Raw genomic sequence first — 25402 nt, 5'->3', positions numbered from 1 at the left:
TGATTAGTACTCTAAAGGTGCACCTAAGTTGCCTTTGTTGAAACAAATGCAAGTGCCTCGAAAATCACCAAAGTCTGTAAGTTTTGCTTGCCTCAGATACAGTTATGTGTTTTTAAAGTCCTTTTGAGATAAGGAAATTAAGAGGATGTTTTTATGCAGTGACTATTGACATTTCCCTCATTCCCTCTCCACCACACTGTTAAATCCTGTCCTTCCTATTTATACTGTATTAAGACATAAACATTTTTAAGTGACACAGTACTGCATGAGTTATTAACACTCTGAAGAGACATTGGCAGTCTGTTATTGCACAAGGTTACAGATTCTCAAGACTATAGATGTGTTTTGAGTTTGTGTGTGGGTTTTTCTATTCTTGGGGTTTGGGGGGTTTGTTTTAATAAGCTGTATAATCTTGATTAAGATTTGTCTTTGGTAAATAATTATATTTAATCCAGAATCAGAAAATTACCTGAACTCTTCCCCCCACCCCCGACTTTTTGTTTTTATGTAACTACTTTAAATGGAGACACTTACTTCCCTCTTCTTTTTCTGGGATAAAGCATAATTTAATGTTTGGCTGGTCTTCAGAAGATTAGATTGTCTCAGGGCTAAGCAATAATATTTCTATTATTAGCATGAAATGCAGAGTATCTGCAGCTCTCACTGCAATTGCAGTTCAGTGCTTTCAGCTATTGAATATAAGCTACTTTTTGCAGTCAGTTGTGTTAAGATGAAACTTAGAATCATAGAATCATGAAGGTTGGAAAAGACCTCTAAGATCATTGAGTCCAGTTGTTAACCCAGCGGTGCCAAGTCTATCACTAAGCCATGTCCCTAAGTGCCACATCTACAGGTCTTTTAAATACCTCCAGGGATAGTGACTCAGCCACTTCCCTGGGCAGCCTGTTCCAGTGCTTTAGCATTCAAACCCCTCAGCTTCCCTTTCCACTGCCAAAAATTGTCTTTGTTCTAAGAGACCTATTGCCCAGCAATAATGTTTATATTATTTTTTATATTCATCTGGCAATAAATAATGCCTCTGCAGGAGTTGTGTACCATTTTGGATACCATCCAGGTTTTTAGAATTTTGAAGAGTCCGAATAACAACAGCAAGAAAAGCTTGGAGATAAGAGGAAATATAAACTGATACAATCAAAGACTGAATTAACTGACAATTTTTTGCATCTAGGGAATAAAAGATTCAACAGAAGATATGATTAATTTTAAAATGTGTTGCTGCAAAGAGGAAGGGAACAAGCAGTTCTTCATGTACTCAGGTTACAGTAATTGTGCAAAAAAACTTGCCTGGGTTACACTTCGATCAATTTTCAATCTGTAAGAATTTTCAACACAGGAACCTGTCAAAAATATAGAAATATTCTTGTCATGGGCTATACATAAACAAGGATATAGTTTAGTTCCTTGGGTTTGTTTTTTGTTTTTGGTTTGTTTTTTTTTAAGAACGGATTAGTAAAACATTTCTGGGTAATAATTTGGAAGAGTTCTTTCTTTGGACTAGAAAAATAAATGTAGTCCTGCTCTGTGATTATAAACTGGCAAGAAAGTTTGGTATTTTCTTCCATCTTCTGTCTCCATTATGATCTGAATACAGGTCACTGGTATTAATGGGTTATGTACTGCTTAGTGCTGATTTTTCATGGGAAAACTCTATCTCAGACAAGGTTTTTAAGCAAATTCCCTACCTCATAAATTGACAGAGTACATAAAATCTATTAATTGTTCTAGCAATCTTCCTTCGCCTCGTATTGTTTGCTACGTAGTTTTAATACATTACAGAAGTAAATTGGTCAAAAATTAACAACTAAGAATGAACAAGTGTATTGAAAACTTTAGTTTCCCATCCTCCTTTCAAATTGCTAGACTGCTTAGAATTTAAGAGTATCCTTGAGCTACTACCTCATCACTGGTTGCATTGCTCAAGTGAAGTAGAGGCTGTTGTATCTGCTTTTTGTTGCAGCAATTTGTCAGATGTTATACGAGGAGAAGATAATTGTGGATGTTTTCAGAGTAGGGACTTACTAACGAGGCAGTACTTCTTAGGATCCACAATCTACCCACGGAGGACTTCCTTTTGGAAGGAGACATGCATGCTTAGCTTTTGAATTTATTTTGTATTTAAATGTTGTGCAGCCATTGCTTCCCTTGAAAAATCCTCCTCAGCATTCTTTCCCCTGGATATCTCTGTCAGAAATGCAAGGCAGGTAGGGGTGCGTATGGACATTCGGCTCCTTAGAGCCCTGTCACGAGTGCAAAGTTCCGATCTCGTTGCTTCCATGATCCCGAGGGAGGTTGCAGTTGGCAACATACAGAACAAAATCTTGTTAGAGAATGTGGAAGTAAAATAAAGATGGGAAGGAGAGGAATGTCTTGCATATAGTCTTTAGTGATTGTGCTTTTGCTTATAATCCAGGATAGCTCCATTGTGGAAAAATCCAGTTCAAGAGGTTTGTAAAAGCCAGAAATTGTTGTGTTGCTGTTGGCAGGCCATCAAATGTGCCAGTCCAGAGCTGCAGGTCTTGTAGCCTCAAACCAAAATGTCTGCAGTAATACAGTGCCTACAAGGATCATTCCCTTCATTTGCTCATGTGCTCCGAGCCTCATATCTTGCCATTTTTGCACTGGGGATGTTCTCTGGCAGAGAACTCACGAGGCCCTGTTTGTGCTGCCACTCTGGGTGGGCACAGTGCTCAGGGTGAGCCCAAGGGCAATCATTTCAACCATCAGGCTCAGGAGAGCAAACGTTGCTGGTGCCAAAGATGCCTTGCACCCAGAACAAATGTACTCAGAACAAAGTATGAGTTGTTTCCTGTTGTGATGGATAGAGGCAGGAATCATTCTGGCTAAATAAGAAAATGTTATGATATGATCCTTGAATTTTTTTGTCCCTTTGTTTGAACCTGTAGTATCCATTGATATATAAAATAGTTTCGTCACCATAAGTGCATATTCTATCCCAGTTGTGGCACTGAACATTTCAGAAGAAATTAATCCATATTGTACTTTTTGATCTTTAGTTGGTCTGTTGGAGCCACATGTTGTGTATGAGTAGACTAACTTTGAGTAGGGTTGTAAATTCCAGAGTTGCAGTTCTAGCCTAATACCCAGGAACAGGTTGAAATTTGTAAATCACTTATGTACAGTCTCAGTGTAATTGGAATTGTAAAGAAATTACAGAACAGTGTTCTTAATACCATCTAGGACAAGTAATTTTTGCAGCACAGATTTTTAGTAACCTCAGTATATTTTTTTGTTCTATCAAAGAAAATGTAATATGTTATAAAAATGTACACAACTTTTTGTGGAAGGAGGGATTGTTTGGGTTATTTTTTTTTGTTTGGTTTTGTTTTTTAATTAATTTAATACAAACAAAAAAAAAACCCCAAACCATTCAAAGTACTTAATAATGTTATGAATATTCTAATGTTGAAGTTAGAAGGGCTACAGTGTGTGCTTAATTGCCTGCCAGTATTGGGTGCATGAACTGGTCTTCCAGTACTTGTGTTTTATTTCCACTGATTGATTGCTTTGAATAGACATGTGCACACATTATGGGATCAGCACTCTTCATGTTTAGATCTTAATCGTGATGTGGAGATCTTTCCAAAAGATGCCTAAAATGACAAAAACACATAATGAATGTCTTATGTTGGAATTGTTTTTAGAAGGATTACTGTACATGCTTCTAAAAGGTTACCACTGTAGAGAAAAGAAAAACATTTTGTAACTCTTCTTAGAACTAAGGTATTGATGCATATTTAAATATATCTTATTTTCAAATGGCATGAATATTTTGCAGTAAATTTTTCTTTAAGAAAAGTCTGTCAGCAGTTGTTGTCTACACTGTTAAAATGTTAGAATTTTAATTTGGGGATCCTAGCCTGCATAAATTCATGTTGAAGCCACATTAAATACTTTGAAGTCTTTTTACATCTGTGCTCCATGGTTATATATACATATGAGAAGGTGACCTCAGCCAGAAAAAACCCTATCTAAAGAATATCTGCCTTTGTTCGTTTTTCCTTCTCTTGCCGTTTCCCAAGGCAAAATAAATGAGAAGTTTGGAAAAGCAGGTATTCAGAAAATAATGTTATTTTTTAAGAAACATAACAGAAGTCACACTCCTGGCACAGATGTATGAATTCTTGGAGGTTTTGAGTACTCACAGTTACCCATGAAACCAGTGTTTTCTGAAGGACTTGTGAAAGCACCTAAACACCTTTAGAAGAGCAGCATGCGCACATTTTACAGCTGTTGTGTTTAGCACCCATCTCCTTTTTATTGTGGTAGTTAACCCAGCCATCAGCTTCAGCATACCCTGTTCTGTCAGCCATGCATTTGCAGTACAGGCAGCACTGGATATCACAGCTCTCACCCCTAGATGCCTCTTAATGGTTCTTCATTATCCTCTTTCAAAACAGGCAGAGCTTTTCTTTTCCATTCAGGAATAAAATAAACTTCTTATGTTTTAAAATATTGTCTGTGCACTGTCTGATCGAAGATCAGGGAATCAGGTTTCCTTCTTTTCTTAAATCATGCCATAGAAATAATGAGCAGAGTGACTTGCTTCAGAACTGGACTAAAACCTCACTTGTATGCCAATTTGGATCAAGTCATCCTCTAAAGATTTCCAATTTTTTAAAGTTAATTTCCTAATAAATTTTTAAAAGTTAATTTCCAGTACCTTTTTTTAAAGTTAATTTCCTAATAAATCTGCATTTACCAGAAAAGGTGTTTATATAAAAGAAAGGTTTACTGGTTGCTGTGAGCTTTCTGCCTCGTCATTGTTATTTTGAGCCTAACAGCAAATTTGAGTTTGAATCCAATGGTACAAAAGTTAATGGTGTTTTAGTATAGCTACTTCTTAAAAATCTTCCTCAAACTCAAGTTGTCTTGACATCTTCTTGTGGATGGGTCGAGCCACTAGTTTACTTACTGCAACTTTGTACCTTCCTCTGCACAAGCTGGTTGAAACAGGGATTAAAAGGCCTTTTGAGGGTTCGTGTCCTAAACATACCTATTTTGCTGTTCACACCTGGCAGAGTGGTCCGTAAGCTCTGAGTCCTGAAGTGGGATTTGAGACAGCTCTGAGCTACACAAAATCAGCTTTGCGTTTTGAATGAGGAAAGCTCTGTTTGTTGTACCACAAGATGGAGCTCTCCGACTGGAACCTGCCTTTTTTGCAGTATTTGAAAGATGTTTTTACAGCAGTGTTGTGCTTACAGCAGAAGAGTCCCTTTCAGCTATAACGTTTTGCGTTTTTCCCTTAATGCCTATGAACTGTTTGAGAAAGCTTAATAAAGTAAAGAATCATTAATTCATGAGAGATAAAACATGATCCAGCAGTATTCTTAGGGTTAGCTTTAATTTAGGGGGAAAACGCACAGTTTGCACAGGTTCCCTGATGGATGAAATCACACGATGTTTCTGCATATTTTGTTAATCACTGAATTATGTACAGATTCTTTTTCATACAGATATGAAGCCTGGTCGTTAAACTGCTACTACTTTGAAAAAGTGGGTATAAGCAAAAGATTTGGTTTCAGACACAGTTACATGGAATGGGTGCTTATATTAAAAATAATACTTTGGTGACTGTATATATGAAGATAGTCTCTTATTATAAAAATGTATTACTTCCTCATGAGGAAGTTCAGGAAATGGCCGTTCATATGTAAATTTAATGAGTTAGGACTGAATTATTTTGTTTCTATTTTATAAACTTTGTTCATTTACAGCAACAGGTTCTCACTCTTTTTACTGTGTCCAAAGGATGGAAAATGCTACAGCAATATGATACACCCCATTGTTGACTGATGGAGGATGAAGCTGGTACAGGACTTTCTTAGTGGTATTTGAGGGTGGAATACATCCTGGAAATGGATAATTCTTTTTTATCATTTCAATTTGTTCCCTCTTATTAGAGTCAGTGATTTCTCAACTTTTAGCAGCCTTCTCCTATCTTTGACTCATTAATACCAATGAGTCTTGCTTTTGCTAATGCAGCTATGTATCTTCAATGTGCCTGTCTCCAATCTGAAGGGATGCCCAATGGATATTACAAATGGGGAGAATGCACTGATTGTATTACAGCTGTGTGCTTTGAGTTGAGCTTGCAGTCTTAAATCAGCATTGCTTTATTCTGTTCTCTATTCATCATCCAGGGATAACTGCTTTGTTTCTAATTGATTCACGTTCAAGTCCTGTGTTTTCTCTAAATAACCAATTTTTCCTGTCCAGTTATTTGAGCTGTTTCTCCAGATTTTCTTATAACTCTCTACAATATGGAGAGAATCATGATTGCTAGGCTGTGCTCCCTTGTAATAGCTTTTATAGTGCTCACACTAATCTCTAAAGCAACTGGATTCCTGAAGCATCATAATTACCATCTCTGGAGGTGAAGTAGAGTTTGTTGTTCTGTTATGCTGTGCTAACAATTGAGTGTTAACATGACACTCCTGTGGGTTTTTAGGAACATCCTTCAATGTACAGCAGTACATTCCTGCGCTAACTAGAAGTTACCTCACACTGTATGCTTAGCCACTTCTGCTTCCACTGTTCACAGTCCCCATGCTCTCCCCTTCACACACTGCTTATATGTGTTCTGAAAGGGCTGCCTAACCACACACACTGGTTTGGAGCTGTGATACTTTGTCTATGAAAAAGGGAACATGGCCACGATTAAGACTTGCCTTGCTTCTGCTAAGCTTCTCTGAAGTTCAGAATGGTGTCTGGTCTAGTAAGCAAGTCTGTCTGTCCTTTGCAATGTGTTAAGTAGTTGTGTACTGTGCTATTAAAATGTGGCTTAATCAGGGAATGGCTCAGAGGGTTGGGTAGGACTGAGGGGGAGGGAGCTGCACACGGTTTTTATTGTGCATGTCTTTTGACCACTGCTGAATTTGGTTACTAAGTAAGAGAACCTATGCAATCATGATATCTTTGATGTAATATTTAACTCTGGGTGTTTTTCAACCAGCTTCTCAGATGCATGGCTCTAAAATTCTGTAGTTATTTTGCAGTGATCACAGCTGCATTCTATAGCAGTTTGGTACAGCCACAGAAGTATTTCTGTGAAGAAGAAAGAAATCAGCCTAAGTCTTTCACTTTTTAAATTGAGCTGTATTGCTTCTGTCCCAAGCCACTGATACATCGTCAGAGTGGCAATCTTGTGGCTGCATTTGTCAGGAAATTTATTTACTAAACGGTTCAGAAACATTCAAGATCTGCTATATTATGCAGCTAAGGACATACATTCTTAAAGAACCTAATCACAGGCACAAGAGAAATGTCACAGATGTGCAGTAGTGGATCCAAGAGATTACCACTTTTCCCACACTGTGGATATGAAAAATCAGAAACACTAATTAATGTGTCTGTCCCCTCCCCACCCGAACAATCTATATTTTTGTAGCACTAGTCAGATGGATCCATTACTGAGAAGTAATGAGGATACCTTTTTATGGATCAAAATAAAAGCTGAAATGCTCAAGCATTCAGAAAATCCTGGTGCTCCTGAGCTGGTACTAGAAAATGCTGCTTTTCGTTTCCCACTGACACAAGTTGCTAGTTTAGATAAGCATTTCAAGCACTGACTGGCCTAAATTTGGTTTGAGCAAGAATTAATCTGCAGTGTTTGTGATCCATGGACAGGTTTCAGCAGACCTTTTTAGCACTGGCCTTGGAGTCCTAGAGGTGTTTTCTTTTGGAGAGCAAGTGTCAGTTAAAGTAGCACTTGTGTATTTCACTTTCCTTGCATTGATCCCATCAAGGTGCCTCATCACTTTTTACATCTGTCCTAATCAGCACACAGAAGTTTGGTTTTCCCCTTTTCTGTGTAAAATGCAAAGAATTTGCTTTTTTTTAATTTAGTACCTCATCCTGGGAAGTGCATGTCACAAACCAACTCCACCTTCACCTTCACCACCTGCCGCATTCTGCACCCCTCCGATGAGCTCACACGAGTCACTCCAAGGTAAGGGATTCCCCTGATGGCAAAGCCTTCAGCTCTCTCTTTCCCCTATAACCAAGTGCAAAGTAATGGCATAAGTAAAATCGTGAGCTGCACTGATAAATTGCAGCACACCCACAAATTATTCTTCCGATTTTGAGATACCTCAGCCTGATTTTGAGAGGCATGTGTAATGTTTTAAAAAGCCAATCAAAAGTACCTTTAATTTTTGTTGCCTCTAGTTAAGATATTGAAGGATCAGATGTAACTATATTGACTTCTGATAGCCAAACCTGTCTCCTCTTGATCTCAGACTAGTTGTAGTCCTCATATGTGAATGCACAGAATGTGGTGTCTAATTAAAAAAAAAAGAGAGGTTTTCCAGGGAGGAAAAGTCTTAAATCTTTTCTCTTAGAATTAAAAAGGGATGTGCAGGTAAAGAAATCCCACAAGTACATGAGGAATGGAGCAGGAAATATGCCTTAATGAGAGGGAGGGGGATGTCTACTTTGCTCCTTGGTGTAATTGTTGGAAATGAGTTCATAGTGGCCAGACTAAAACTAATGAACTGGTGTAACAATAGCAATGCCAACAGAAGGCAGTTCTATAGCCGCCTGGGAGGCGAAGATCTGAGAGCCAGAGGGGATGTGTGCATTTCATACCTAAAGAGGGAGCTGTCCTTCCTTAGCACATCAGTAGTTAAAGAATTGGGGGGGGGGGGGGTGTTGTATTTAGAAAGACAATGCCTTATTGCTCTCTCTGCCCCTTCCAGCCCTGTGTGGGAGCATAACATTGTGTAGGTTCCCATTCTTCAGAGGTGCCTGCACTTATTTAGACACGAGATGGGCACCAACTGCCTATAAAGGGCATGAAAAGTAAGGGTACTGAATATAAAAACTGTCAGGTGGCAAGAAAATGGATAATGATTAAATGTACATTCTACTTCTCTTTCTGAACTGAGTTAATAGGGGCCTGGGTAGTTTTTTGTTACTCTTTTCTGTCTTCTTTCCCCTCAGCATGGTTACTGAAGTGATCCTCTCAAATGGCTGCAGCTCTGTTTTAATTTCCGTATTTTTATTGTATTGCTGTCAGTTGTGATCATAATACATTTGGTTACTAAGGCTAACAAATCAGCAAGAATGGACAGCTAAATTCAGTCCATTTTCAGCTGCCTTAGTTAAAGTTCATAATTCCATCAGGAGGACAAAGAGCAAAATAAATGTGATGTTTTCGCAGAGGTGTTTAAGGAACAACTCCTTACCAGCTACAAACGATTCTTCACAGGTCATGTGAGGAGGACGAGGAAACTGCGTTATGTCTGGTTATGCTGAGAGGAGGTGTAGGGCAGACACTCTGAGCCAGCGTGGTAGGGGGTGAGCAGCACTGCCAGCAGCATCTGAGTTGGCAGGTCATGTACAAGGAATGCCAGTGTGTGTGGCACCAGCTAACCCCAGAGAGGTTTGGCATTTACCTACCTGGTTGCATTTTAACCTGTGCTACCCCAGGTGTTGCTCTAACCTGACTAAATTTCATTTAGCTAAATGAAACACTCGTTTATTTGTTTCTTTTTTCAGTCTAACTCTGAAACTCTCACTGGGCTGAGTTGCTGAGCCTCTTTGAGTCTGTTTCTGTGCTTGTGTCCAGGCTTCCCTGTGATGTTGGTCAGCTGATAGTAAAATATTTCCCAGTTAAAACAATGCCAAAATGATCAAACAGACAAAAAAGACAACACCCATGACTGCCTTCTTGCAGGGTTGGCTTTGTTCTTTTTGTTGCACTGTAGTGTGTAACTGTGCTGACAAATCAGTAGAAAAACTAATCTGAATGTCTGCTCAACTGAAATCTGTAGCTGGAGAGAGAAGCTGTGGAGTTAATAAGCCACTGGAGTGCTGTGGTTTTCATTTTGTGACTGGGACATCTTGGAAGCCTGATAATTAACACCATATGCCTGGGCTTCTGAAATGTATGTGGTCCTACCTTGTAGAAAGTCAGTTCATGCAGCAAGTTCTCTTTCTTTTCTCTCCCTCATGCTTTTCAAGACTTCTGTACTCTGTTTAGCTGTGTGGGGAATGACCATGGTGACTGACACTGTTCTCAGTTCCACTGTGAACTGAAATCAGAGCTGTGAGGGTCGAGCTTTAATGAATGCTTAAGAGAAGAACTGTGAACTCGGTTATTTCCATTCAGCCTCTCCCTCAGAATGCCTGTGTGCTGCTGCAGTGGGAGGAGACTACTCTGCTGGGAGTTCTCCTCCTCCTCCTCCCCTGCCCCCGGTTACAGCCCAGGCAGGATGGAGAGAGGATATCAGGGTCCATTAGCACAGCTGCCACATGCACTGACAGCCACAGCCCACACGGGGGTGCCAGGACACCGATTCCAGAGCCACTTAGCAAGGCTGCTTTTCTAATTGCATCTGGTTTTCTCAAACGTGTGTTTCACTACAGTTAATTGGGACGAATAAATGGGATTCCTCTTGTTGATTGCAACTGCAAGGGAAAAATCCTGTGGCAGTTTCACTTGCTTACAGCAGAGGTTGATGCCGTTCCAAATCACTGTTAGAGATCACTGTCAGATCCTGTTTAGCCGTGGAAAGAAGACATGACTTGAGACTTCATAGCATCAGGCTAATATTTCCTTAATTGAGGGATATCTTAAAGATATGCTGATTTTTCGAAGACCACTGAACTAGAGTTCCTGGTATTATGTGGTGTCATGTCACCTGACCACTGTAAACCAGGGATCTACGTGACATTTTAAGCTCATCAGAAGCTGTGTCTGAGAACAAAAGATTCCAGGATATCTAACCTGACATCCACAGTGTCAGGCTACACAGAGTTTATTAACATAAGGTAAAATGAGACTGCAGTCAAGACATCATCTCATCCTTTTTGTCCATATGGGCAAAAAGGATGCAATGCATTCATTGACCTGAGTTTTCTCCATGCCTGGAAATCCATCCAGATTGTCTGAACATGGGCATTTAATGCATTTCTTGGTACAGAGAACTGAACTTATGTTAAAGTTGTATGTTATGGGTGAGCCAGTCCAAGTGCAGCTCTCCTGAAAAGGGAAGATCCCACTCTTTCCCTTGTTCCTGGCTTTGGTTTTTGTCTGACTCGTTGCTGAGTGTGTTCCACTTGCTAATGTGGCAATATGAGGGGAAAGATTTTCTTCTCTGAACACTGGTGTGCTCAGGTCATTGAATTCTCTGTTAACATCAAGTGTTAAATTGCTCAAGACTCTTTAAGTGCCATTAGAGGGCATAAAACTATGCCTGGGAGATATTACTGTGGAATTCAAATTTTTTGGGTGTGTATGTATGACAAAGACGATCATTTGAGCATGGTTAGAAAATGCTGGAAAGTGGTTTTTTGAAGGTCCATGGAACACTTGGGATTCAGACATGAACTTGGAGTATCATGGATGTCCCACATGTATTGTTTCTGGAATAATTGAGTACACCATGCCTTAATGAATGAATTGTGGACATTGGACTGACATAATTTTTGAGTGCAGATTATCCATGAGTAAACATGCTGTGGCCACCTTGATCTCTTAGGAACAAGATTTTTAAGGATGGTACTGTACTGCCAGAAACAGTCAGACCTGTTAACGAAATTTTACACTGTGGCACAAAGGATTTGGAATGCCTCTTTTGTAGTAATTCTTTGGAAGTGTGTTCTGTATTGAGTCTGTGTTAGTTTAGCTGGTCGGGTTGTGAGAAGAGTGTGAGCTCCCAGAATGAATGCTATCTGGTATGCCTCAAGAATTTCCAACTCACAATAACCAGCAGTAGTGTGCTTAAGAAAGCAAAGTCCCATAAAATAAATTATGCACTTATGTTTAGTACTATGTCCCTTGTTCTAAATATGTAGATTATTACCATTTAATAGTTTTTTGTCTTCTGCTTGTTTGTTGTTTATTTTGAGAAGGAAAAAAGTGGATTTGGGATGCAATTCACTTTGCACTGTTTCAAACTATAAACATTGCTTTACCAAATTAACAGTAGAATGGCTCTTTGTCATGCTGGGTTTACTGCTGAGTTACCAGGTACCCGTTGGCCAGTTGATAAGAGCTTGACTGGATTTTTCTTACCCCTTTTGCTGACTATTCACACCGTTATGCACCTCCATCAACAGGCAGATTCCCCATCACCTTCCCCTTTAATGAAAGTAAAATCAGTGTAAGAAGACAAGAACAGTTTGACCTTACAGAAGTGCATGTTGGTGGCAATTCCAACTTCCAACAGCTTTGCTACAAGTACTTCTGTAGCATATAAATTCCCCTTCCCCCTTGTCACTGTCCCTGCTATGACCCAGCAGTGCTCAGAAGTGACACTGGAAAGTGAATGTCTTGCTTATACCATTGGTTAAATCTCCCCCATATCCTTGTCGTAGAGAAGCAACTGGGAGTTGTGACAGTAGAAAAACTGAAGTTGCTGATTATAAACCTGTCAGTAGTTTATCAGACGAAATGTCGTGGTGGGTGTAGGGGATTGCATTAATCCTGTGAGACTGGGCTGTGAAGTGTGCAAAGCAGAGGTGTGTTTTGTGAGATACAATGTTTATGCACTTGTGATCACATTTGTGAGGAGCTGGGAACTCACACTGTCCTGTGCACTCTCCAAATGAGTAAAAGGCACTGCTTGGAGTTAAAAATCTTGCTTGCACTAAGTTTTAATTCCCTGCTGGAGAGAATAATTTGACTGCTCCTTTGCTTTCAGCCTTAACGCAGCACCTACTCCAGCTTGTGGCAGCATTAGCAATTTGAAAGGCACCCCAGTGGCTACTCCCTGCACTCCTCGGCGTCTGAGTTTGGCCGAATCCTTCACCAACCTCCGTGAATCCACGACAACAATGAGCACGTCCCTGGGGCTGGTGTGGCTGCTGAAGGAAAGGGGCATCTCGGCAGCAGTGTACAACCCGCAGAGCTGGGACAGAGCCAGCAGGAGCACCCTGCTCAACACCTACTCCCCTAAAATGGCCATCATTCCTTCCACTCCACCAAACTCACCTATGCAGACGCCTTCTTCTTCCCCTCCATCCTTTGAGTTCAAGTGCACCAGCCCACCTTATGACAACTTCTTGGCTTCGAAGCCTGCTAGTTCAATCTTGAAGGAGGTGAGGAATAAGAAGAACATCAGGAACAGTGAGAGCCAGACTGATGTGTCTGTTTCCAACCTTAATCTTGTGGACAAAGTCAAGAGGTTTGGTATTGCCAAAGTTGTGAGTTCAGGGCAAACGTCAGCTCCTCCTTTAACTGATGACCAGGGACCTCTTCTCTGTGGGGCACAGGGGCCAGTGAGGGCCCTCGTTTCTGGAGGCCTGGCACCAGATGGTCTCCCACTGGGCTGCCCTGCTGTCACCAGTACCATCGGAGCCATCCAGCTGAACACTGGCATCCGAAGGAATCGGAGCTTCCCCACCATGGTGGGTTCCAGCATGCAGATGAAAGGCCCAGCGGCTCTCACTTCGGGGATCCTCATGGGAACCAAGCTCCCGAAGCAAACTAGCTTACGGTGAAGGACTTTATTTTTACAGCTAGTCTTTTTAAATGAAAATACTCAGATTCTTTCTCCAATCTCCCTTTCCTTTCTCCACCACCCTTTCATTGCCTCTTGAGTTTGACAAATCAACTTTGTGCCTAATGGGAGAAATGTGTAAACTTTGTATAAAATGTGTAAATATGTACCAGATCTATTGTAACTAATTGGATTATTTTACTGTTCAATTGAGTGCAAAAGCTCTATGTTATGATTGCTGTATTAAGGTTAACATGCTAACCTTTTGAAAAGGTTTTTTTTTAAGATGCACTGAAAAAAAACAAAGGAGCAAACCCAACAAAAAATAACTAGAAAAACGTGAATTCTGTAGCTAGCCTAACTTGAGTCAAAGGTGCATGGGAAGCCATTGAATGTGTTATGTGAGACCTCTCATTACATCACTTGAAGCATGGGAGCATTTGTGCTTCATTAAATACTGAAAAAAGCACTCAGTTTAACAAGTGGTTGTTTTAGTTTTGCCTCTGTAGATGAGTTGAGCTGAGTTATTGGAGTGCCTGTCTATTATGCCTGAATGGATGAAACTTTTTTCCTGTTCTGTATTTGCCTCCTACCCAGGATTATAAACTTGAACTAATACTGTGTTGGTCAGCAGGCTTACTGGGTACCTGGAATGTTGACATATTCCTACCACCACTGTTTCATTTGGCACTCTTACACTGTGTGCAACTTCCTTGTTTGTTTGTTTGCTTTTGTTTTGTTTTTCAATGCTGCACTGGATTGTGGAAGGGGAAATGCTTTACTATGTGTTGCTGCCACTGAAACACGCCTTGTCAGTGCCCCCAAAGAAAAAGGTATTCACAACTTGTGAGGTAAACACAGCAGTGACTTCCTAGAAGTCCAAGTTGCAGAACAGATTGACAGGTAAGAATGTTATAAAAGAACATGTAGCAAAACCAGTATTGAGAAAAGGTGCATCCTTGAAACCTCAGCACAGAACCACAGAAAACATTTAGTAACGGAATGGTACAGGCTGGAAAGAGCAGCTCGCAGACCTGGTGCTCATCTTCTTGTTCCATGCATGTGGAAGACAATGGCCTTTTAAGCAGGATCAGAGTATTCCCTACTCATTTTCTGTTTTCTTTTTTTCAGAGAAACCTTTTTCATCCAAGGTTGGACCTTAGCATATGTAAAAATATGGGAAACACTATTTTCTGGTGTTTTTAAACTGAAAAAGTACCTGCTAATACGAAATGTGTAACTCCCTGCTTTTTCAGAAAGTTGCCAGGCAACCCCAATTATATCACAATTTTTCCTCTGTTTCTCCTAAACTTCTGCTGGGTGCTTGCAGAGAGTTGAAATACCTTGGAACTGGAACTGACTGGAGGAAGCTTGTTTCTAGAGCAGGGCTGAGACGTATATTGGAAGAGGGGACAGGAGTGAAGCAGGAACGGTTTAGCATCCACTTTCTTTTCCTTGCACTTGTGGCATCTGAATCAAGCTCCCCATTTGTTGCCATTATCACACTACATGTAATTGCCGTGAATTGCTGTTTGTACCAGACTGTTACTAAATTATTAGCACTGATAATTTCTTGTATAAATGAAACTGTCTTTTTGTGACGAGAGATAGGTGGGTGGTTTGTTTTTTTTCTGAATGAAGTAGTTATTGCGGTAGTGCTATGGACACTAAGGATATTTTTTGAGAGAGAAAAAACACATTGGTTGGTTACAGCATGTGTTTGAAGACTTCTATTTATTCTATGAACTTACAATGTTTTAGTAAAATGCCATCAGCTCTGTTTGCTGTTGTATGTGTGCACTTATTGCAAGTAAATTTAAGTATCTTTTTATTTGAATGTATCTTAAACCAGTAGATAGAGTAACACTTGAATCTGAAAAAAAAAAAATCATGGACTTAATGGACCATTTTATATACCCAGAGGAAGAAAGCAATATCATATGAGAACTTAAAGTGTAGAAGTTAATCATGCAATTGGGAAATATTTAGCCTTTAAATAAGCAGTAGGAGCTGTCCACCCACCAGAGAAAGCAATTGTAACACAACAGAGAGATGAAACTTAATTTTTTCTTCACTAATACCAATAAAATAACAGAAAAGTTGCACTGTTGTGTATTATTCAATTTCTTTCCTGTTGTTCCAAGATAAATCTTCCCCTTGCTGTCATCTCTCAGTCAAAGCAAAGTGAGAGACCATCACCAGGTTTAGTTTTGAAATTCTTAGACAGAGACATGGTTGAAAAGTTTTCAGATTGCTGGAATGGGTGAAACTTGGGTCAAAACAACAACTATAGAATTAAATGTGGGCATTTATTTCTATTTGAGTTCCAAGAAAGCAGAATTGGGTGTTGTGTGGTTTCTCTGTTGTGAGGGGGAGAGGGGTGTGGATTCTTCAGCCCAGTGGGATGCAAAACAAAATGTGAAAGTACAGAGCTAAGGAGGAAACGTCCTCCTGAGGCAGAAGTGAGGTCTGCTCTTAGCTGGAATCTTCATCACTGAGGGAGGGAGCACACTGATTAAACACCAGGTAATGAGAACTAGAAAATCTTCACACATGGTGAAAGCTAAGTCATGGTAATAGCTCCCTGGAGGAGGGAGTAGTCAGGCACTAATTCATAGAAAGATTAGACAGCCTTCTACATTGAGGAGGGATGTGTGTGAGGTTTAGAGGGAAATAGTACCACAGAAATTGGGATAGCAACAATGCTAAACTAAACTTGTGAAGGGTCTGCATTGGCATGATGCAGTGCCACACACCAGCTGCGAGAAAGGCTGATGCCATGCTGGGCACATTCAGGTATTGTGTCGGTGAGTACAGAGACTCCCCCTTTCTCTCTGCCTGGTTCCAAGCCTGGGGGACACTTGTGCTCAGGAAGGTAATGGTTAATGGGAGGCATCCAGTGAGGACGGGCACTGTGCATCTGACTCTCCTCGACCAGGGACAGGGTAAGTTAAGCAAGGGCTGCTCCAGGGAAGGGGGGAGCTTAGGCTCATTGGTAGCGTGCCATGAGTGGGATTTTGGATTTAGTTAACTTACGGAAGGATGTGTACATGTGTACTTGGAAGAAAATGTGGAAACCATCACAGATACATGGAAGAGAGAGCAAGGAGGAGCCCTCATGAGTATTTGTAGTGGGACTTCATAATCAAGGTCAGTGCTTAAGGTTTAAAAAGGGAAATCTTCTACTTGGAAAAAAATACATTCTGTTAACAATAAATCATAGAACAATCATGGAATAGTTTGGGTTGGAAGGGATCTTAAAGATCATCTAGTTTCAACACCCTTGTCGTGGGCAGGGACAGCTTTCACTAGACCAGGTTGCACCCTCAGGATGCCCCATCCAACCTGGTCTTGAACATTTCCAAGGATGGGATATCTAGAGCTTGTCTGGGCAACCTGTGCCAATGCCTCATCACCCTCACAGTGAAAAACTTCTTTCTAATATATAATATAAACCTACTCTTTTTTTGTTATCCCTTGTTCTATGACTACATGCCCTTGTAAAAAGTCTCCAGTCTTTCTCCAAGCTATACTGTATCAGGATATTGTTTGGATCACTGGGACCTGCTCTGTCCTACTCCCTTTAGAAGGCAAGTATTCTCAGTCAGAGGTATGACCACAGAAGAACTCCCAACTAAACTGGAGTGCTTTGCAATCGTAGGTTCTGCCTGCATGTATCTTACTGCAAAAGCTGTAGTATTATGAACATTATGAGGATGATAATTTCTATTATAGCAAAAAACCAAGATTTTGAGTAGTAATTCAGACTAGCTATTTTTGTACAAGCTTATGTGTTTTATCCGGATATTGCAGTGGACAAAGTCAGGTGCTTGTAACCTCCTACAGTAACTTCCTGGGCCCTTGGGAGTGAGGAGGCAACCCTGCAAGTCCAGTTCCTGGATCCTTCTGGTTGTTGTCTTGGTCAGAAGCTCAGGCCCTGAGTTCATTGATGATGCAGTCAGGGAACAAGGGACAATAATGCCTGAGCTGGAAATGGCAAAGGAAATTAATGTGCAGCAGAAAATGGGAAGGTGAAATTATTTGATTGCCCCCAGGAAGTTTTGTAAGGCAGTAGTACAAGTGATGAAAATTAAGCTGAGCTTAATGCAGTTTCTGGCAGGCCTGTGCTGGGGAGATGTGCAGAAACCCAGCTCCTGCACCAGTTTGTATAGGGAGCTGTTGGTTGTATAAATGCTTCCAAATATTCTTTCAGGACTTCAATAACATCATTGAAATATTGTAATTTTATGACTTACAAAAAGATTTTCAGAAGTATGCATGTAATGTTCACTTCTTTGGAGCTAAGCATCTTCTGTGCCAGCTGAGGGAACAGCCGTGGCGTTTAATAAGTGAGTACATGTGGATGTAGCAATTTTCAGGCTATCATGTCTCTGAAAGTGGATTATAAACTTACCTTTTCCAAAGGTCTGGAGCTCTGAGCAAATATGGGTTTAAGCAACCATGAAAGTTCAGAGGTTTAGTGTTCACTGAAGACCCTACAGAAGAACTGGGTTTCAAGATTTTGCTCCTGAGATAGAAAAACTTACAGAATGCCCATGGACAAAGAAGGCTAAAGGCAAACTAAAGAGGGGGAAAGTGCAGCCCTCTGAGGTCAAGGGGAATCAAAATTGAGTCAGGTCAAACTCCTCAAGATACAAAAGAAGCAGCTGGAGGTTGTACAAGGATAGGAACACTGCTGGGGTGCAGGACCATCCTCAGTGAAATGTTTCACCCTGGAGATTTCAGTGGGTATTGGAAGAAACATCACTTTGGTGGGAAATGTTGTAATCATATTTTAGTTAGTTAGTTATATTTTCCTCGGTTAAAAAAAATTATTGATTGGTTTTAGTCTCTTGTTTGACAGTTTCAGGGAAAATGGACACTTTGGACTGCTTTCCTGTGAGCGATAATGGAAACCAAAGAGAGAATTCAGGTGTTTTGGGTGGGATTCATTAAGCTTGGAAAGGAACCAAAAAAAGCCATATGAGGTGGAAACTTTAAAAGGAGCTTGAGAGGAAGAAAAGCAGAAAAGCAGTTCCATGTTTCCAAGACAAGATCCACACGCAATGATATTTGGCGTTACTAGCGAAGAAAACTTGCTGTTATGGTTTGCTGAAGTCTCCCTTTTGTTGCAGATGCTGCAATGCCATCTGCTCTCCCAGCTGCTGCTGGGAACAACTCCTCAAAGTGTTTCTGTGCTCAGCCCTTGGCACAACAATTTTGGTTTGTTTCTCAGTCTTCTTGGTTTTAGTAGAATTCTGATCTGGTGCAAGTGTTTTCTGTGTGTTATTTTCCATGTGTTTGCCGATTAACTGCTGTAGAAATTGCTGCTCAGTTTATTCACCTGCCTCTTTCCTTTAGCAAGCACCAGCTTTCCAGCATGTGACAAGTACTTCCCTTTTTGTATCAGTGAACACATTCAGGAGAAACTGTGTTTTATACAATGCAAAAATCACATCCTTTTTTTCAGTTTAGAGCATCCCTTAGATGTGAGATCCAGCTGCTGAAGCAGAGCCAGGAGCTGCAGGAGAGGGGAGGAGGAGAGCAGAGATAAAACACTGCCTGCAACCTCCCCACAGGCAGGCAGGAATGACTGCAGGAGCTACAGGGTGCTGGTTTTGCACAAGCAGAGATCACTTCCCAGCTGTGAAAGTGGGGCTCTCTGCCCTGCTTTGTGCCAGGTAAGGGCTGGGTACAACCTCCCCACTTCTCCCCACATTGGTGGGCAATATCCAGCTCAGGCTGCCTCTGGGATACTCAGGAGCCACCTCTTTCCTTTTAGGATACTGTGACTGGACTGCTCCAAGACCTCCTCCCTGACAGGATCACCTGCTCTGTCCAGGGAGCTGTTCTCATCCCCTCCCCAAATGAACACTTGGCTCACGACATAGCAGGGAATTCTGTGTTTATTCTGTGATTCGCACCCATCAGCAGAACTTTCACACTGAGCTCACAACAGAAAAGAAATAAACATGTTGGTGTAATTTCTCTTTTAGTTTCAGTATTGTTGGCTATTTATTCACTACAAACATGTGGGCCTGTGAATAACTCAGTCCTTTTCAAATGGGGTCGCCATGAAGATAGCTGGTGTCTTCTGGCAGTACTGGGCTGCTCTGTTTATATTTGGACAAGTTCCCTAGAGCTCAAAGCTATTGGGACTGCCACAGGAGTTCTCTGAAAAGTGGATAATCTGACTATCCCACACATGGAATATACTTACATTGCAGAGCGAAGGCATTTTCCTGCCTCTCTTTTTAGTAAGACACCCAGCAACAGGCAGTGACAGGACAAGAAGGGGTAAGTGAAATCATTTTAATATAATCAATGTATGAGAAAACACAAAAGAAAGAAAGCATTTTCTGGAAAATTCTGCATATGTATATATTGCATTGTATAGTCTTACAGAAAAATTTACATCAAGTACATGATTTTTAATATTTTAAAACACTGATTTGAAGAGGACAACAAATTAATTTCTCTCTGTACAGATATGGGAGTGTGATTTTTTTTCTTTTTCTGTTACTATAGTTTGCTGTTCTTCAGGAAGAGTACTCATATTCTTCAGCACTGCGGCGTCCAAAATCCATCCAGCCCATGTAGTCTCTGTCATTTATCCTGTGAGTAGGATCAATGTTCTGTACCCTGTTTCCCATCACTGAAAGTCTTCCAGTGGAACCTAAAGAGAAACATTTGGAAGAACAAAGAGTAAGTGGAGAAGATATCCAGGTTCACCCATTTTCAGATCTGTTTTGTACTCAGATGTCTGCAATAATGCAAACTGTTGGACTTAACAGTTTCCATTATTCTGTGTTACGTCTTTGGGGACAACATTGAGAGAAAAGTTACCAGTAAGGTCCTGACAGTGGCTTGGACTTCTTTATTGCAAAATAAACAGATCATTTTCTCCTTCCTGCTGCAGGAGCATTCTGCTTCTGTCTGCCAGGAAGGAATATGGATGCATTTTTCCTTCCTTTTTTAATTAGAGAGTCCGAATCATTTTGCACTCTTCCTTACAAGGCTCCACGCTTGCTTGCTGGTATTGGGAGGGTTGATCTAGATGCAAAAAAATTCTTCTTCACAGCAGGCTCAAGCCTGACCCAGCACAGTCCCATGTTGCTTAAAGAGACATAAATGTAAGCACAGGAGCTCTCACAGTGCAAATTCACTGAAAAGCAGGGTAAAGTTATGAATCCCAGGCTTTGTGGAAAAGTGGGAATAGTTCTGAAATGGAGGAAGTTCTATCTGGAATTATAGAATTGTATCTGGAGATACCTATTGCTGGAATTATATAGGGTTTGTTACTATCAGTGAGTTTTTCATTGCTTATCCAAATCCTTCATAATTCTGTTCACAGCAGGGTTGGATGCTGATCTCTGATCCTGCCTTATCCTTTCTGTCTTCTTTGCTTAAGGCATCAGAGACAAACTAATCACAAGGAGAATTTATGCTTTAAGAAAGGGGCTGCAAGCCTCTGTTTTCACATCATTGTATGATGTAACTGAAAAATGCAGGAAAAGGTAAATTACTTCTATCTGTACTCTCTGAAAACAGACAAAATTGACATATGCCAATAATTAGATAATCTTAAGCCTTGAGTGAGGAACAGATTCAATATATTAGTATTCAATGTAAACTGAGGCCTGAGGAATACTTGAACTGATCAAAAAGAAAAAGAAAGCCAAATAAAATCCCACAGATCCAAATCTACACAATCTCCTTGCTTACAGTTTCTTGTATTTTCAAGAAACTCTGCAGACTGTGATTTTATATTTCAAGATATTCCTCATGTAATTATTTATAATGAACATGACTAATTAAAACCAAAAGGAACTGCATTTTTTCTTAAGGGTTGCAGAGGCACAGGGGAGTTGAAGGTACAAAAACACCAACCAAAAAAAATAAAATGAAACCACAACCTCCCCCTCCCACCAAAAGCCATGTTTAAGACATTTGCCTAGAGCAAAATGACAACAAATTTAATTATCTTTAGAAAAGAATGTCTACCGTAAATGCTGAAAACCCTGGAAATTCACATTCATAATACAAAAAAAATGTAATTAAGTTAATGACAACGGCTCCTTAGCATGATAACCAGGCAGCACTAAGACAGAGCAGAACCATCACTCAGATGTTGGTGCTTAAGAGACTTCCGAGCCTTCCGTGACCTGGGGGCTGTAAAGGCTCCCTTGGTGCCGTTATGCTCTGGCCTGGGGAGGGCTCCCTAGAGGACAGTAAATGTGCATGTTGCTGACTGGATAGCTACAACAGCTCTTCTGTGGGGTCCCAGATTCATGCTGAAAGCCTGCAGATGAATATAATTGAAAGCCTGAGTCACAAACCAGGGTGTTTGCTTCTTAACGGCACCTTGATTACCTTCCCTCCAACCATGAGATGTCCTGTGGAGACTGAAGAATCAGTGTTTGGCAAACATATTCGAAGTTGTAGCAGTTTGGTTACAAGGCTGCCATGAAGCCCTTAACCCCTCAAGAGAACTTAACTCTCTCACTGCTTAGCTGGAAATGCTGTACAAAATCAGCCTTTCTATTAATCACAAGAGCAAGTGCCACCACTGGTGGCTGCTAATACCCAGACTCTCTTTGTCAGCGTCTGTATGTCCAGGTAGTCCTAATTACTGGCTTCCCTTGAAGCCTTCTTTCCTTCTTGGATGCTTTCTTTTCCTGTAGTACAGGGGACAGACTGGAGTGAAACTTCCACAAGTAAACAAAACCTGTGCAGTGGCTTTTGTTGAGAGTGGCACAAAAGGCCTCATCAATCAGGCTGCCCATGGTGTTAATCCATTGAGATACAGAGCAATACAGAGATGAGGCAGTTCAAAAGGGAAAATGCTTTCTTGGGTAAGTTTCAGTGGGCCATTATTTTGAGCCATCATTTTTACTGGTAGCATGATGGCAAGTGTCTTTGCTTATGTAAAATATATATTGTAAGATGTCAGCAGGGACAGTTTTATTCTTTCTCTTACGTAATACAATTGTTTCTTCAATGGATTAATAAATCTCATTGTAAGAATGAAGTCCTTTAATACTATTACTGTATCTGTGCTTCATGTCCTTGTTACACAGTGCCATGGATGTTTTTGGTAACTGCAGGATTGAGTTCCCAGGCTTCCTGAGACCAAAAACCTACCAGGAATTGACATGTTTTGAAGGAAATGTGTTTTTCCTTATCTCTGCTTTTAGTTATTGCACTCATGAATGTGAATTCTGATGTTTCAAAAGCTTTTACGCTTCTGTAATTTTCTCTGGGAACAAATATATGAAAAATCCAATAGTCAGAAGATTTCCCTGGTACAGGTGTTTCTGGTAAAGGTGAGGCTGGCTGTTTGGTCTGTATTTACGCTCAGAAAAGTTTTCCTGCTCATCTAACTTTAAAGAAGGGAAGGAGGAGTTTAGCCAAGTGAAAAAGTTTGAAGAAAACCCAATTATTGTATTTTATCAGAGATACAATGAACTGAAAATATCACCAAAATAATAGTGCTATAAAAATAGGTAGTTAAAATTAAAAGCTGGATTATAGCCTGGCAAGTAGATGACATTTCCTTCAGTTATCTGCACATGACTCTCAATCAGTGGCTGATATGTACAAATTGGTTTTTTGGAGGAGTTTTGCAGAAAATAAGAGAAGGCTCTCTACTTCAGGAATAATTAGGCAAAACCTAAATCCTATCTTCTCTAGGAATCATGTTAGAAGATGATAGGGTTATCCCAACACCTAGGTATCCCTGCAGGAAATCCCACCAGCACAGCAGTAGCGCAGTGAGCAGGCTATGACCAGTACCTTTTCTGGCTTGCTGGAGATACTTGGCCAACAAGGCGCCGAGGTTGGCCCTTTGGTCGCTGCCTCCCTCCAGCCGTGGCAGGGGTTTGAGCAGCCCAGCAGACGAGGGGGCGCGGATGTGCCGCTGGTGTTCTGTCACGCTCTGCTCCAGCTCAGCAGCCAGGGGGGTCCCATGGTACGAGCCCACGGTCTGCTGTCCCAGGGAGCTCACCGAGAGCACAGCCAGGAACACGCAGATGCAGATACCGCTGTACATTGCTGGGGAGAAAGGCAACCAAAGGCTCTTAAAATGACAGATTTACTGTGTTGTATGCTGTCCCTAGGCCCATCTTCCACTGGGGGTGCTGGTTTCTGAGCAAACCAGGGTTCTGTTGGGGATTTTTTTAATGTAGCTAGCTGTGGGATCTGTCTTAGGTTGCAAAACATGTGAATAACTAAATATATCTTGATAAGATGAAGATACAGTTAATAGTTTTGTTTCTGCCAGTGCAGTATGTACTATGTGTCCCTAGTCTGCTCAGTTCTTATTTGCTTTTCTTTTTTTGTAGTATTTCACAAAAGCTCAAGGGAGATGAATCCCTTTCTGTAAAAAATATCATGATTCAAACATTTCAGTATTTTTTTGTTGCACCTGTTATTACAGATACTCAGTTTTGACAAGTTCTACGAAAACCCTTTATTCTACCAACCTTCAATGATTGGAACTTTAGTGTTCAAGAGGTTTCATCTCCTCATACACAAAAAGAAAAAACAAAAACTTGTCTCAAGGAAAGAAGCAACCAAATCTGACACCCTCTAATAGGTGAGGTGGTGAAAGCTGTTCAGTTAAAAGCTGTAAGAAATACAGTGCAACTTAATAATCTTCCTCATATAAAACAGAATTAAGATTTTTCTGCTTCCTTAAATGTATAATAAGCAAAACATTGTTGGTTTACTAAATTGTTTTATCATGTAAGCTGAAATAGTATTATTTCTGGAAACAGAGAAATTACTCTCAGTTATTAGGAGAAACAAACTACCTGGCACTATGGGGGTATACGCTATGAGGGTAATTTCCACTTATAAATACACATTAATTACCCCAGCTATATGAGAATTTTTGAATCGCTTAAGTTCTTTTACAGTACATTGAATATAACCTAATTTTAAAAGGGTATAAAATTAAGTTTATTTGCCCAACCCATACATTAGATTTAAAACATTTGCAATGAGTAAAACATGGTGGTTTTAAAGTATTGTTGGGAGATGAATGAAGATACTCAAAATGTCACTCCAGTGTGGTTATTAGTGATGTGCCCATGTAGGCTGGGTACTTAGAAATGGGAGGTGTGTTGCATCCTTTCAGCCTCCCAGATTGCTGTATTTCTTACACATACACACACACACACATATATTCATGTCCATGCTAGGGACTCCAAAGCCAGCGTCTCACCCCGCAGTCTGTTTCCCTCCCGCTTGCCCTCCCCGGCGGACACCGGGCATCCAGATCACCGCTTTCCGCATCCCGAGGCCCGCGCTGGGAACCGCGTCCGTCGGGAGCGGCCGGAATTACCCTTTCGCCGGCGGACCCGCTGCTTTTCATCCGGCAAACAGCGGGATGCCCTCAGAGCCGCCGTACAGGTAAGCGCCAGGCATCCCCATTTTCTTTGTCCCCCGCTCCCCCAGCAGTGGTGCCGTCAGAGGAGGGTGACAGGCGCTCCCTACCTTTCCCAAGGTCCGACTCGAGGTGGGATGAGCGAGTCCCGTGTGTGCCCAGGCAGGGAAGTCAGGGGAGACTCAGCATCGGCCCCTTAAATAGCGGCGGGCACCGCGGCGGTGTTTACACATCTCTGACGCAGCCGGGGCCGCCGCCCGCTCAGCCCCCACTGCTGCCACCGCCCCCCCGGGCCGGCACCAGGAGGTGTGCGCTCCACGGGGGGCGTGGGACTCCTTCCCCGCGCTCTTTCCTTTCCTTTCCTCCCTTCCTTCCTCCCTCCCTTCTTCCCGCCGGCTGGCTGCGGACTGTGCGGGCTTCGCGCGGGGCTGGCCCTGCCCGACGGGCCGGCCCCCGACGGGCGCTTTCGGCTGGGCATGCAGGGGCTGGAAGCCCGGGCTGGCTTGCAGCTGGGCATTTAAAAATT

At 41.3% G+C, this 25402-nt stretch overlaps 2 protein-coding genes across 12 annotated transcripts in view; one reads left to right on the top strand and one right to left on the bottom strand.

Annotated features, from left to right (window-relative positions):
• Positions 1-15592, top strand: part of TRAK1 (trafficking kinesin protein 1) — a 127604-nt gene extending 112012 nt beyond the window's left edge. For 10 of the 11 annotated variants that reach the window (XM_071561338.1, XM_071561335.1, XM_071561341.1 and 7 more), the window contains 2 exons: positions 7888-7990; positions 12690-15592. In XM_071561338.1, the coding sequence (XP_071417439.1) occupies positions 7888-7990; positions 12690-13488 (902 nt within the window). In that variant the 3' untranslated portion in view covers positions 13489-15592. Of the gene's footprint in view, positions 1-5756; positions 5851-7887; positions 7991-12689 lie in introns of those variants that run through there. The other variant, XM_071561346.1, reaches the window with a different exon arrangement.
• A 3794-nt stretch (positions 15593-19386) lies between these two features.
• Positions 19387-25080, bottom strand: CCK (cholecystokinin). The gene is made up of 3 exons (XM_071560296.1): positions 24987-25080; positions 23283-23540; positions 19387-20163 (listed from the first exon to the last, which is right to left on the bottom strand). The coding sequence occupies exons 2-3, from the start codon at positions 23536-23538 to the stop codon at positions 20027-20029; spliced, it is 393 nt and encodes a 130-aa protein (XP_071416397.1). The 5' UTR covers positions 23539-23540; positions 24987-25080; the 3' UTR covers positions 19387-20026.
• Positions 25081-25402: the final 322 nt, after the last annotated feature.

Source organism: Pithys albifrons, chromosome 7, assembly GCF_047495875.1.
Source record: "Pithys albifrons albifrons isolate INPA30051 chromosome 7, PitAlb_v1, whole genome shotgun sequence".
Taxonomy (NCBI): domain Eukaryota; kingdom Metazoa; phylum Chordata; class Aves; order Passeriformes; family Thamnophilidae; genus Pithys; species Pithys albifrons.
This window is presented reverse-complemented; position numbering and strand designations above follow the sequence as displayed.

What these genes read in the sequence shown, in the direction of transcription:
- CCK (XM_071560296.1), bottom strand. Translation starts at nt 23,538, where the DNA reads ATGTACAGCGGTATCTGCATCTGCGTGTTCCTGGCTGTGCTCTCGGTG. An exon ending in TCTCCAGCAAGCCAGAAAAG is followed by an intron (nt 20,164 to 23,282) that starts GTACTGGTCATA and finishes GTTTCTCTTTAG; the next exon opens with GTTCCACTGGAAGACTTTCA.